Genomic DNA, 14,763 nt, shown 5'->3' with positions numbered 1-14,763 from the left:
TGAGATGCCCCCCCCCCAGTTGAAAATCCCAACAACTACAGAGGCTCTCGCTACTTTCAGGAAAGCTGGAAAGACATGGCTTTTAAAACTGGTGTACAATATTGTTTCATTTGCTGTTATTTACATGGTTGTGTTGGGTTTTGTTTTATTTAAATGATTCCATGGCTGGATTTGTTGTTGTTGTTGTTGTTTTAACTCACTGTTTTTATTGTGGTGAGGACAACCTAGGTGAGGACAACCTAGGAGCAGAAAGGCAGGGAGAAACATGATATAGTATAATAGATTTCTAAGAGACAGATGAAGAGGTCGGGGAGGTCAGGCTAGAAGGCCAGCGTTCTAACTGAGGTCCATATACCAGCTGGAGGGAGTTCCCATCCACTGCAGGAAATGTGCAAAGGGGTCTTCTTCCAGCATTTAAAACCAGTGGCGAGATTTGCTTAGCATGTGGTTTCAGGGACTGGAGCCCTTTTCTTCAGCTGCACCTAACAAAGTGGCCTACAGTTCGTGAAAGCTCATCACCAGCCTTCCAGGTGTCAGGTGTCCTGGTTGTTTTGATGCCGCAGACCCACACCGCTACCTTCTCTTCCCCCCCCCTCCCAGCCCCGGAAACTTTGGCTACATTATCTGAACAAGGGGGAAAGAAAACCATTCGAGTCGAAGGCTGGTTGCAACCAGACCGGAGAGTTGCTCAGCGTGATATACGACAAGATGGGTGTGTGTGGAAATTCTGCAAGCAGAACTTGTGGGTTTCTTGGTCAAGTGGAAAGACAGCTATTTCTGGACGGTGTCCTTCTTCCCTCTTGTCTCCAGAGTCCCTGCTAACAACATGCAAATAAATACATGTTTGCTTATTCTTTTCATTTGGACCCGATCACCTCTTTCCTGTGGAAAGTGTTGCTCAAACAGGGAAGTTATCTCAAAACAACAGAAACCTCTGAAAAGGAAAAAAAACAGGAGAAGCAGGCTTGGGAAAATGTGTTTTTGTGCTTCTCTAAGTCAGGATGACCCCCTGTGACAACAAAGGGACACCTGTGCTTTCATGAGGCAACACCTGATGAAGCCCCAGGAAAGCTTTTGAGGAATAAAAGGTGTATCTCTTCCAGAAGACACCCATCTTTGAACCCCTAAATTAAAACATGCCCTGTTCACATGTCCTGTTCTCCCCCCCACTCTACCCCGCACCCCAAGGGAACACACACACACACACACACATCTACACATCCACACAGAGAGAGAGAGAGAAAGAGAGAGAGAGAGAGATGCCTTCTGGAATGATACAAGTCATGGAAGGTTGGCCAGCCGCAAGGAGATCCTTTGGCCCCACTTGGGGCCAAGCAAAGGGAGCTGTGGTCAAGACCTTCTCAGAATAAGGGGGTCTTGTGGGTGACAAGGGTGTGGATGTGCGGGGTGTCCTCTGTCCAGCAAAGGCTATTGGTAGGTAGACCTGTGGCAAGAAACCAGTCCAGCTTTGCATGGAGAGGAACATCTGCTGAAATGTTCAGAGGGGTGCCCTCCTGATGACCTTCAACAACCAGACTGTCAGCCTCTCATGACCTTAACAGTGGCCTGTGGTGGTGACGTCCTTGCAGGAAGGACGGGAAGATAAGAATATCATCTATGAGGAAGTGGGACAGGCATTGCTCAAGGGGCAGAAGCATCGTCCTGAAATGTCGTTTAAGAGCAAAATAGAACCGCAGTCACGGGACATGTTGCTGAACTTTCGGAAAATCATTGACTAGGAGGACCCACACATGGCCCTGCTGAACTTGTTGATTCCGCATGGTCATTTAGAGGGTCTGAGTTTTGGGGGACGTCCGGGGAGGGAGTGGTTTGCAGCTCTGGTGCGCAGGCTAAAAACAGTATAAAAGGCGCCACTGGCCAAAGGGTGGTTCTCAGCCAAGAGCAGCTTCTCTAAGTCTCCTGGCGGTCTCTGTTGAAGGCAAGGTCACATCTAAGCTTTCAACAGGGGGTCTCCCTTGATTCCAAGACGGCTGTCCTGATCTATTGGTGAAGGCTTGCCTGACTGGCTGGAAACGGTCATAGGAGCTGACCCACACCCTTCAGAGAAAGTGTCAACGAGGTGAGGCGAGCTGTCGTTGTTGTTGGGTAATTATCCTTGTGGTGGTTGCACCCTTGTGGGCAAAGTTCTAGTGCCTGTCGCTGGTGACGCTGTGTCTCATCTTTTTTGTTGTTGTTGTTGTTTCTGTTCTTGCATTCGTGGTGAGAGGCATCCCAGCAATTACAGGGCCAGTGACAGGCGGTCTCCTGCACAAAATTTCTGCCGTGTTCAGAATACGTCCAGAGTCCGATACATATGTAAAGAATCATCACAGCCAATTCAAAACCCCTGGTAGTTGGATAGGAACTGTCCGGTGTCTTTGTACATAGATTGAGTTTTGGAATATTTTGCATTTGTTTTGTGAAGTGAGGGGTGGGATGTGCAGGGATAGAGCCTGGGAGGAAACAGAAGGCCCAAGGCCTTTTCAGGGTGGCTTGGGATTATCCCCAACTGGATCTTGGTACACAATGCACTTGGAGCACCACAGCTGTTGAGGGACACTCTGAAAGGAGTTTTTGTTCTGGTGCCAGTGGCATGGCCAGTGGGGAAAATCCAAAGATGAGTTAAGAGCAAAACTAGGAATATTTAGGCTCATCTTTGAGTAATCAGGATGCGCTGTTGACGAATGGTACCATCTAGAAGCGAGGAGTAGCTGAGCTTCTTGCTTCCATACCCTGAAGGATCAGCACTAAGAAGACGCCTATGTTGCCACAGAGGTGGCTTCCTTTGTACTGAGAAAACCCTGGCCAAGGCTGCTCTGATAAAAAGCAGCTGCCTCTGATCAAGACTGGCTCTGCTTGTCCCTGAAGGAGGAGGTGAGGCAAAGCCTGGAGAGGTTTTCCATCAAGCCAGACAACAGGCTGGTCACGAGAGGCCGACCCTCTTGTGCAATCCTGCAGAGGCATCTTGTGTGCCAGGCTTTTCTGTGGCTCCCGTTGACCTCTTTGATTTCTAACCCTCTTTTTGAAGTCTAAGGAAAGTTCCTCTCCTCTTTCAAAACCAGACAGACAGTCCTGATGTTTTACTGCTCAGTCCAGGCATCTGGTAATCTCCTGAGGTTAAATAATGCTGGGCATTAGATCACCGCTTTGAATCGGGCTGTCTTGACAGATGGGGCTGAGCAAGGACGAAGCTCACATACGATGTTCCCCCTTCCCCAACCTCTAGGAGGGCTGGATGGTGGTGGTGGGGGTAACCCAGCACCATCAGCATTCCTGCTCAGATCCCTCCATCAGACATTCCCTGACCACAATCCCAAACTGCTTAAATTCATGCAGATAATGGATTAGCAGGGTTCCTAAAGTGGGGAGGGAGGAGAAGAAACCAGCTGGCCAGATATTTGCAAGCTGCTAGCCAGAGTGGCCATCCGCCAGCTCCAGCCCTCCCATTAGGCCAGGTGACAGCCAGGCTGGACAAAGCTGCACATGCATCCAAAGGCAGGACTCGGGAGATGGCCAGGGTGCTGCTCTCGTAACTGTAATACCTGGCTGGCTGAGAGTCTGCTTTGCTCGACAGAAAAGCCCTCGTGTTGATTCCTGGATTCTCTAATTGGAGAGTTTTTCAGTGCTGGAGACAATTGTGGAGCCATTAATATGAACGAACAATAAAAACCAACACAAATTGACACTGTATTCTCAAAGGCTTGCAAATTGACACTCTCTGTGGAACATTACAGAAGGTCTTAAAACGCATGGGCCAGGGCCCTATGGCTGCACTAAACTCTCCCTCTCCCAAGGATTCAATAAGAGTTGACTAAGTATTCAGCAATGGATTCGGTGGGTCTACCCCTTAGTTGAGACTGGCTATAGGACACTGGCCCTGGTCAAGATGCCCCACAGATGTTATCTGGGGAATATAAATAGGAATCCTGCCAAGTTCAACAAGATCAAGAAGAACCTGACAGATCAGCCTCGCCTAAAATTTATCTTGGATATTGAGTTTATGGCTGAAGCCACATCGAAACAGGAGACCTGCAGCAACCACATTATGTCACACCCACTCTGGATGACATAGAAGTGCATTTTAGAAAGACATCAAATAAAGGTGTGTCTTAGAGTTATATGGCAGAAATTATTGTCAACAATATCCATCACCAGAAAGATCAGGACCACACACACCAGAAAGACCACTGTTAACGACCCTACCCTTAACGATCCATGACAATGGGTGGAGGAGGACTGCAGAAGTGGGATTTTCCCCTCACCCCCAGTCCTTTGACCTTCTAATGAGCCTATGCAGACCAGGGGGGAGTGAAACCAACTGGGAAGAATCTATCCGGGGTCTCCTGCCAACAGAATGAAGAAGCTCCTTGCATGAGTAGCCAAAAGCTTTCAGCCTAACAAGAAAGAAGTCCAGTTGCCATGACTCAACTTCCAGATATTGTTAACAATGTTATTGTAAGTTTAACGGCCAAATAAGTTATTATTAATTTCTTTTAGTTACTCCTAACATCATTACTTAATTTTTGTACCCTTAAAACTTACTGTAAATGACAAAGGAAATCTCAGAAGGCTTGAGTCAAAATGGACCTGTGTCCTTCTCAGAAAAAGTGTGTGTGTGTGTTTCGCTTCTGCCATGTGGGGAGCCAGGTTCTTGGACAGAGTGTGATGAGAGATGTAACAGGTTGAGTGGCAGCCAAGGCGGTCAGGGCACAAGGGAGATGATGAGGCCCGGGACCATCATGCCTACATGGACGGCCAGCACTCCGACATCTTTGAGTTCATGGAGAGGGAGGTTTGAGGGCAGGACATGATATCTGCTCCGATCCTGAGCCTGGAAAAGGTTTTTCTGGGCAGTGGGGTGGGTGTGTGGGAACACCTCTCAGGCCCCCCCCCGGCCAACATGGCTATGGCTGTACAGGCGGAAGACACGCTTCCCTGGATTGCATTTTCTGAGCTCAGCTGCATTGTGCCCAGGCATGGACGTTCGGGCTCGTGGCTGCTGTGGCCTTTTGGGGTGTCCTGGACCACAAAGATATTTGCAGCCCCTCTGCAGGCCAGAATAAGCAGGCCTCCTCCGCCTCTCTCTTCTCTACGATCACTGCCTGGAAGAGCCGCAGGAAAGGGAGGCCCTCGGTTACTGTCCCAGCCGCCAGCTGCTTTAAGGGACACGCTCCTGGCCGGCATCTGCTTTAGGGAAACTTTGGGCTTGTTGGTAGTAGTTCTGTACACCGAAACATCGCTGTCTTCTCTGGGGATCTGTATGTCTTTTGCCTGACGGGCGGGTGTTCCTTGAACAAGGAAGTATTGCTGTTTGCATTTCTTTCTCAAATGTCCCCGTTATCTGATCTGCCTATGTTGATTTTGGCAGCTTTTGGGGATCAGCCTGTGGTCTTAAATGAGTTCCATAAAAGTTGAGAAATCTCTGTCAGTCTCTGTTAACTGAATTTGCATTATTGTTTTGAGAAGAGTCTTTGTGGTGTCTCAGACAGGGTGCAGGGGAAGGGGTGTACCACTGCTGGAATTTCCCAGACACGGAGCGCTTGTACATGTATGTACGCACTTCTTCCCCCCACCCCCACCCCCATGCCACCCTTTCATCTCAAGCCCTGACTTTGATCTCTCAGATTAAAGGACTGCCGTCCAAGCCAGGCCCCTGGTTGAAGTGGGGGTGGGGGCAATGAAAACTCTTTGATTTCTGTTTGCTGGGAGGAGGGAGGCTTTGTCTGTCAGCTGGCTTGCAGTCCCCTCCTTCAAGACCAGGTGGAGGAGACCACAAGCAGCCTATAAAGATGGTGGACGCAGCCGGCCTCCTGTGGTGGCTGAACTGCAGAGCATCCCTGTGGACCCAGACAGGTGAGTGTCCTGGGTGGTCAGTGCTGTCGGCTTGCACATCTTCTCCAGGGGCTGTTTCCCTGCTGGCTTTTGCAAGCCACGTCCCTTGCCTTTTGGAGCCCTCCCTGCACTCCTTTAATGCCTGCCCCTGGTCATTAAAATTAAAAACTCTGGGCTGGCCGACACCCCTGGGACCGTGCACACAGGGTGCCCCTGCTCAGCGCTGGCCGGTGCTGCAAACCAGGTGCAGGCCTTCTTCCATTCTGCTCAGGTTAGGAGGCGATGGGTTGAGGAAAGCCGGCCGAGGGATGGGGAGGCTGCAGCCCCGTTTGCTCAACGGTCTTTTGGGACCTCCAGTGACGCTCACAGAGCAGGGCTGGTTTCTCAGATACAAGCGCAGAAAGGACGATGGATCGACGTGTGTGTGTGGGCAAAAGTGGGTGCTTTGGCCTGACCGAATGTTCAGAGCTAAAGGGTCACCTTTATTAAGGAGCCAACTGGGATATTTTAGTGGCAGAGTTCCTCCTCGGGCTGGAGCGGGGGGTGGGGGGTGGGAATGGCACTGGATGAAACACGCACACCCCTCCAACCACACCATTCTCTCCTAGCTGAATATATGTACGTGGCACTTAATGGTTTGACCAGGCAGGCAAAAGTTAGGACGGCGTTGGACTGAAAAGGGTTGCAAAGCTATATTTTTTTGATAGAAATTGTTTTCAACTACAACTCCCAGTATCCCCAATGCCACCCTTGTCTCCCATCCTGATCTCTCTCTCTCTCTCTCTCCTTCTCTGTCCCAAGAGCTGAAGCACTAAGAAGATGTCTCCAGTGGCCTACGTCAGTCTTGGTCTCTTGGGCTGCCTCCTGGCTGGACCTTGTTTGGAAGGTGCGTCTCTCTCTCTCTCTCTCTCTCTCTCTCTCTCTGTCTCACACACACACACACACACACACACACACACACACACACACACACACACACACACACACACACACACACACACACACACACACACACACACACACACAGCCCATGCATGTTGATGAAAACACCCGCCTGAAAGCCCAGGTCAGGAGGAGCATCTCGGTCCGAGCCCTGGGGTGCCCATCAGACCCACCTCTCCAATCTGCCGTGTCCACCGTAGGAGTGGGATTTCCTTCTCTGTACCAACCCGGCAGCCTGGGAGACCGCAAGAGTCCTGCCCCGTCCCTCCTCCTTGGGGGGGCCACCGTGCTCTGGTGTGGAGGCCAATGCCTTCACTGCAGGCATTCAGGGCTCTCTCCCTCTCCGGTCCAGGGGCAAAGTCAGGACGGGGTCATGAGGCCAAAGCCCCAGAACCTGCTGAGCACCAGGGACCACGCTGTCTTCCACCCCTACCCCCCACCCCCTGTCTTCCCTGAACCTGCTGAATATCACTGAGGAATGGGTGACCCCAGAAGCCCTCCTCCTCCTCCTCCGTAGCTTAGAGGCACGGATCCAGCATCCCTGCCAATTTGGGGCAGGGCAGCTCTGGGGACTCTCGATGAGCCCCCCCCCCCCAGCTTCCCAAATGACCACTGCAATGCCGCTGTCCTTCCTGTCCATGCAGGTGTCCAGGCTGCCGGCTGCCCTGCCAACTGGCTGGACTACAACGGGCACTGCTACGGCTACTTCTCCCAGGAGGTGAACTGGAACAGGGCAGAGGTCAGTGCCACGAGGAGGGGGAGGGCTGAAACGGGAGCGGGGAAAGATTTGGGGGGCTGAGGGTGCAGCAGCCCGGTGTGTGTGTGTGTCTTCCTGCAGCAACACTGGGAGAGTCCCCCACCCTCTTCCTTTTTACTCAGTTTCCTGCTTCGGCTTGACAGTCCTGAGCTGCCTGACTTGGTGACCACAAGCGCAACTCTGGGCGGTTGACAATAAAAAGACACAAACACGCCCACAAGGTCAACACAAAACAATACAGAATACAATGAAACAGAAATTAAAATGCATCTTTTTCATCTATTGTCAACTACCCAGGGCAGTGCTAGTCACTAACTCGGGCAGTATACAAATATCTGTGATAGACAGATAGATAAGAATCTGGATGAGAGAGAGAGAGAGAGAGAGAGAGAGAGATGGATGGACGGACGGACGGACGGACAAGTCTATAGATTCACGACGCACCCCCCTGGCTGTTCCTGACAGTCCAAATCCCAGCCTTTCTGCAGGACAAATCCTGCGCTGGTGCTGCTCCTCTCTGGAGACTGGGGCTGGGAGGTTCGTATGTGCCAAGAAATCTACTAACCAAGCGTGACCTGTGCAAATCAGGCAGTGGTCCGACGGAGCCTGAGAAGGAGAGGGTCCCGCACCCTCGAGGACTCCGGCCGGCAAGTCGCACCCCCTTGCCACGGCCCTCAGCCTCCGCTCTTCCAGCTGCAAAGCCCCTTGGCAGGGAGCTCCGGGGGTCTCAGGGGTGCAGCCGGGCTAGAGGGTGCAAAACATGCAGCTGGGGGGTGGGGTGGGCAGGCGAAGATTGCTGCCCCCCCCTCCTGACGGGCCGAGGACGAGCGAACGGGAGAGCGAGCGAGGGGCCCTTTGGGAAGCGGGGAAGGGCCCCCTGAACTGCCTTCGCCTTCACCGTTTCTTGGGAGCGGGGCCTTCCCTCGGGGCGCAACCTGGGGAGGGGGCTGAGACCTTGGCCATTCGGGAGGCGGAGGGGGGGGAGGGACTGCCCTCCCCCCCCCGGCTTGAAACCCGGCCTCTCTGTCCCCACCGCCCACTCCAGGCCCTGTGCCAGCGCAGCGGGGGCCACCTCGCCTCCATTCTGGATAGAAACGAGCACCAGGCCATCGCCGACTTCCTGCGACAGGCCCAGGGGTGGGATGATGAGGACGTCTGGATCGGACTCTCCATTCCTGCCCAGGTGAGTGAGGGCAGCCTGCGCCCCGGCCCCGCTGGGGCTGCCCCTCTCTGGCGCGCGCCCCGTGGCCCCGCGGCGTGCGCGACCTCCTCCGACCGGCGGGGACCTCTGCGCGGTTGTGAAGGCCGGGGGGGGGGGGAGAGAGAGAGAGGCCGGAGGGCCCCGACCGGCGGGGAGCGGCTCCTCTGCCGGGCCAGGGCTCCCCCCCCCCGCCCGCCTCCGCCTGCCGCGGGCAAGGAGCGGCGCGTGGCCAAGCGCTTCTCTCTTGTTGCCTCCTCAGAAACGAGCCTGGGAATGGGTGGACGAGAGCCCCGTGGACTACACCGCCTGGGAGAAGTACAAGAGCTACTTCGCCCTGAAAGGCGAGCACTGCGCCGCCCTGGACGAATCCGCCGGTGAGTCGAGGAGGCGGAGGACCGAGGCCGCACCCGCCGCGCCCCCAGCCCCGCGGGACCCGCCCGGCAGTGGACCCGCGCGGCTCCGGAGAGGGCGGCTTCGGCCAGGGGGGAGGGAGGGAGACCCATCTCCCTCAGAGCGGTCCCGAGGACTCTTCTTGGTCAGCGACACGTTAGTCCGTTCCCCAAAGGGTTGTGTGTAAAAACAAAACACTTTTGCAGTGTGTGTGAAAGTGTCCTTAAATGGGAAAAAAAGGTACATAAAACCTTCCATAACCTAGCCCACCAGGGAGATAAATCACACCGGAAAACAAAACCGGTGATGATTTACATCCTTTCCCCTGACCAAACTGGTGGCCCCATGGGAGGCACGCACGCAAGGCAGGAGGGCAAAGCCCGCCTTCCCCCCCCAATTGCTGCTCCTGTCCCCCAGCCATGGCTTCCGCTCCCAGGTGACCCAGAGCAGCCACCCAGACAACAACGCCCCCCCCCGCGGTCCCTGTGGCCTCCGCCATGAACCCCGTTCAAAGGCATTCAGGTCATCATGGTATCTTGTGGTGTTGATGCGAGGACACAGCTTCAGAACAAGGAGGGGGTGATGGTGGCTCTTTTGCTGAATTAGTGAATGTGTGTGTGTGTTTAGTCGTTTAGTCGTGTCCGACTCTTCGTGACCCCATGGACCAGAGCACGCCAGGCCCTCTTGTCTTCTACTGCCTCCCGGAGTTGTGTCAGGTTCATGTTGGTTGCTTCGCAGACACTGTCCAGCCATCTCATCCTCGGTCGTCCCCTTCTCCTCTTGCCATCACACTTTCCCAACATCAGGGTCTTTTCCAGGGAGTCTTTTCTTCTCATTAGATGGCCAAAGTACTGGAGCCTCAGCTTCAGGATCTGTCCTTCAAGTGAGCACTCAGGGTTGATTTCCTTTAGAACTGATAGGTTTGTTCTCCTTGCAGTCCAGGGGATTCTCAAGAGCCTCCTCCAGCACCACAATTCAAAGGCATCAATTCTTCGGCGGTCTGCTTTCTTTATGGTCCAGCTCTCACTTCCATACATCACGACAGGAAAAACCATAGCTTTGACTATTCGGACTTTTGTTGGCAAGGTGATGTCTCTGCTTTTCAAGATGCTGTCCAGATTTGTCATCGCTTTCCTCCCAAGAAGAAGGCGCCTTTTAATTTCAGGGCTGCTGTCTCCATTTGCAGTGATCATGGAGCCCAGGAAGATAAAATTTGACACTGCCTCCATATCTTCCCCTTCTATTTCCCAGGAGGTGATGGGACCAGTGGCCATGATCTTAGTTTTTTTGATGTTGAGTTTCAGACCGTTTTTTGCACTCTCCTCTTTCACTCTCATTACAAGGTTCTTTAATTCCTCCTCACTTTCTGCCATCAGAGTGGTATCATCTGCATATCGGAGGTTGTTGATATTTCTTCCGGCAATCTTAATTCCGGCTTGGGTTTCTTCCAGTCCAGCCTTCCGCATGATGTATTCTGCATATAAGTTAAATAAGCTGGGGGACAATATACAGCCTTGCCATACTCCTTTCCCAATTTTGAACCACTCAGTTGTTCCATGACCAGTTCTAACTGTTGCCTCCTGTCCCACATATAGGTTTCTCAGGAGACAGATAAAGTGGTCAGGCACTCCCATTTCTTTAAGAACTTGCCATAGTTTGCTGTGGTCCACACAGTCAAAGGCTTTCGCATAGTCAATGAAGCAGAAGTAGATATTTTTCTGGAACTCTCTGGCTTTCTCCATAATCCAGCGCAAGTTAGCAATTTGGTCTCGAGTTCCTCTGCCTCTTCGGAATCCAGCTTGTACTTCTGGGAGTTCTCGGTCCACATACTGCTGAAGCCTACCTTGGAGGATTTTGAGCATAACCTTGCTAGCGTGCGAAATGAGTGCAATTGTACGGTAGTTGGAGCATTCTTTGGCACTGCCTTTCTTTGGGATTGGGATGTAGACTGATCTTTTCCAATCCTCTGGCCACTGTTGAGTTTTCCAAACTTGCTGGCATATTGAATGTAGCACCTTCACAGCATCATCTTTCAAGATTTTAAATAGTTCAACTGGAATGCCATCACCTCCACTGGCCTTGTTGTTAGCCAGGCTTTCTAAGGCCCACTTGACTTCGCTCTCCAGGATGTCTGGCTCAAGGTCAGCAACTACATTGTCTGGGTTGTCCGGGATATCCACATCTTTCTGATATAATTCCTCTGTGTATTCTTGCCACCTCTTCTTGACGTCTTCTGCTTCTGTTAGGTCCCTCCCATTTTTGTCTTTTATCATGTTCATCTTTGCGCAAAATGTTCCTCTAATATGTCCAATTTTCCTGAACAGATCTCTGGTCTTTCCTTTTCTGTTATCTTCCTCTATTTCTTTGCATTGTTCATTTAAGAAGGCCCTCTTGTCTCTCCTTGCTATTCTTTGGAAGTCTGAATTCAAGTTTCTGTAACTTTCCCTATCTCCCTTGCATTTTGCTTCCCTTCTCCTCTCTGCTATTTCTAAGGCCTCGTTGGACAGCCACTTTGCTTTCTTGCATTTCCTTTTCTTTGGGATGGTTTTCGTTGCTGCCTCCTGGACAATGTTACGAGCCTCTATCCAAAGTTCTTCAGGCACTCTGTCCACCAAATCTAGTTCCTTAAATCTGTTCTTTACTTCCACTGTGTATTCATAAGGGATTTGGTTTAGATTATACCTGAGTGGCCCAGTGGTTTTTCCTAATCTCTTCAGTCTAAGCTTGAATTTTGCTATGAGAAGCTGATGATCAGAACCGCAGTCAGCTCCAGGTCTTGTTTTTGCTGACTGTATAGAGCTTCTCCATCTTTGGCTGCAGAGAATAAAATCAATCTGATTTCGATATTGCCCATCTGGTGATTTCCATGTATAGAGTCGCCTCTTGTGTTGTTGGAAAAGAGTGTTTGTGATGACCAGCATAGGAGGGGGTGATTGTGGCTCTTTCGCTGAATTAGTGAATGACTACCGTAGTAAGCTTGTAGAGGGAGGACTGTTTGCCTATTCTCTGCAGTGGGCGTTTTGAAGGGATGCTTTTTCCAGCTGTGAGCCATCTTTTTTTCTTTAGACGGATCCCTCTCTTCCTCCCTCACCCCCACACCAGCAAAGGAAGTAAAAACCAACAGGAAAGCAGCACAGGAGGGAGCGATCCACTCTAAACACTTAATCCCCTCTGCAAATTTGCAACAGCTCACAGGAGTCCCTTTGCAAATGTGCCTCTTGGGCCAGAGGGAGCTTTTTAAACCGAGCCTGTTACCAAGAGAGCATGATGCTGCGGTCTGGTCTGGAGGGAGAGAGAGCGCTGGTCCCTGCCAGGGAGGAAGGCCACCGCCTAGGGAAGGGCCACGGCCCCTCTCACAGGACGTTGCCCCAAAGAGGGCAGTTTGTGGGCAGGGGAAGACCCCCTTTTGTCCCAGCCTGACTCTGCCTTCCTCTTCCAGGGTTCATGCTGTGGGATGAGGACTCCTGCTATGACCGGAACCCCTACCTCTGCAAGATGTAGGCAAGACGCTCTCGGCGGATGGACAGTATTCATCCGGTGCTCCAGCGCAGACGGTGCCCTCCTCTTCCTGGACGGGTGCCTGGAGGCTCCGCACCTGAGATTTACGGCTTGCACACCTCTGGCAAACCTCTCTGCTCTTCCTTCTCACTTGGCACTGCACACCCAGTCTCGAGGTATCCAAAATAAACAGCTTTAAGCACAAAGAAACGGACTTGTTCCTCTCCTTTGAGTGGGGGGGTTGGGGGTGGCTGCATTTCAAGGTCTAATAATGTTTGGCGCAGACACACACACAGAGAGAGAGAGAGACGCGTGCGCGCACACACACACACACTTCTTCCCTCTTTCCTCACTCCCAGCTCCAACAAACCCTGGGCAGCCGTCTCTGCCAGCAGCGGGGTCTTCCTGCCATGGTGGCAAAGGGAGAGAAGAGCCAGCAACGGGTCGGATCCTGCTTTCCTTGCTCTAAGACAGTGGTCCCCAACCTTGGGCCTCCAAATGTTCTTGGACTTCAACTCCCAGAAATCCTGGCTAGCAGAGGTGGTGGTTGTAGTCTGGGAGTTGTAGTCCAAGAACATCTGGAGGCCCAAGGTTGGGGACCACTGCTCTAAGGGGCGCATTGCTTTGGGGGAAATGGGTTCAGAAGAGGCCATGTGAGAGCAGTGGGGCAGGAGCAAACCGAGGCTCTCTCCCTTCACTCGCCCTCCAACGCTCACACGCACTGCCTGGTTCCACCGTCACGCCAGAGCCCCACCCCCACCCCCAGAGTGGTGCCCCAGGAGAGGTTTTAACACCCGTGACTGGGGAACCTCTGTCTGGGATACGCACCGTGCTGTGTGGAAGAGCTGCTTGGGTTCCTTCTCCATCCAGAGGCGCGTGTGGCCCCTGGCACATCTTGCTCCCCTGCAGCAGACACTGCTTCTTCAGATCCACAACATGAAGCCACAGCGGGCACACATTTTGGGCTGCAGGAGGCAGGCCACACAAACTGCAGTGAAGTACGCCATGCCAGGAGTGATGGGACTTGGTCAGTTTGTCTTGCCACAGCCTAACGTTGGCTCCCGCCACCAAGTCCTCTCGCCGCCTTCTCCCCAGTTCCTTCTGGTGCCACTCCAGCTCCGGGTGGACTCAGCCTCTTTGGCACTGGATGGGCTGCAACGGCTTTTACTCCCCCTTTGGCTCATCTGGACTTCCTCCCCTGGTGCTGCCCAATTGGGGTCGGGGGGTGTTCCCACAAATGGTCCCAGAGAAGGCCGTGGTCTTCCACAGCAGGACAGATGGGTGCCGGGTTGGTTCCCCAACTGCTGGGCCACCCCCCTCCCTGTTGGGCGTCTCAGGGGCATACCTGACAGATGCCCAATCCAGCACTTTCGGCTGAAAAGGATGTGCGTGTGTGTGTGCTAAGACAGGGAACAGTTCCTGCCCACCCCCTTCCCTGAGAGAAAGAGAGAGGGGCTGTTTCTGCCAGGACTGAGCTCCCGGCCCACCTGCCTCTCTCTCTCTCTCTCTCTCCATCTCTCCCTTTCTCTCTCTCTCTCTCTCTCTCACACACACACACACAAACACACGCTTACACAAGTGAGTGCTGCTCACTCCCTTTTGGCTCCTGGCTGTGCCCTCCTGGGGCTGCTGGGCCTTCCCAAGGTCCATGATGGAACTCCAGCTGCCACTGGGAGAAGCCCTGGTGTTTTGTTTTTTGTTTTTTGTTTTTTTGGATTGGGGCTGAGTGGAGAGGAAAGGGGGCCGGGCGGGCCCAAGGCTAAAGGAGCAGAGATGGGCTGGCGGGTTCATGTCACCAGTTTGCCCCCCCACCCCCACCCCTTTACAGGCCAGACGGACCCGTCCGGCGGTCTCATTTCTTTCCCTTCCTGTTCCACCCTGGAGAACGGGCTGCAAAGATCGCTCTCGGCTGACTCTTCTGCAGGAGTCCAGACACGCCAGGACGAGAGACTCTCACCCGCCCCCCCAAACCCCAGACCACCCCCGCCACCCCCACCCCACTGCACCCCACCGCCTGCATAGCCAAACACTGGCCAAGGGGGTGGCCCCTTCTCTTCCTGGGCTCCCCTCGGCATCCCTTCTCCTTCAAAAAAAGGCACCCCCAAGGACTGACTCTGAAATCAAGGCCACTTCCACACGCATC

General features: G+C 53.1%; 1 protein-coding gene across 2 annotated transcripts; it reads left to right on the top strand.

Annotated features, from left to right (window-relative positions):
- The first annotated feature begins 1,773 nt into the window (after positions 1-1,773).
- LOC110084427 (dromaiocalcin-1) lies at positions 1,774-12,830 on the top strand. Of its 2 annotated transcripts, none has more exons than XM_073002363.2 (6): positions 1,774-2,080; positions 6,634-6,718; positions 7,419-7,513; positions 8,577-8,714; positions 8,992-9,106; positions 12,562-12,830. In XM_073002363.2, the coding sequence occupies exons 2-6, from the start codon at positions 6,652-6,654 to the stop codon at positions 12,621-12,623; spliced, it is 477 nt and encodes a 158-aa protein (XP_072858464.2). In that variant the 5' UTR covers positions 1,774-2,080; positions 6,634-6,651; the 3' UTR covers positions 12,624-12,830. The 2 variants fall into 2 exon arrangements, with proteins under 2 accessions (XP_072858464.2, XP_072858463.2); XM_073002362.2 differs by lacking the exon at positions 1,774-2,080 and adding an exon at positions 5,700-5,853.
- The last annotated feature ends 1,933 nt before the right edge of the window (positions 12,831-14,763 follow it).

Source organism: Pogona vitticeps, chromosome 5, assembly GCF_051106095.1.
Source record: "Pogona vitticeps strain Pit_001003342236 chromosome 5, PviZW2.1, whole genome shotgun sequence".
NCBI classification, from domain to species: Eukaryota; Metazoa; Chordata; class Lepidosauria; order Squamata; family Agamidae; genus Pogona; species Pogona vitticeps.
The sequence above is the reverse complement of the archived record's forward strand: the minus strand, read 5'-3'. Positions and strand labels throughout refer to the sequence as shown.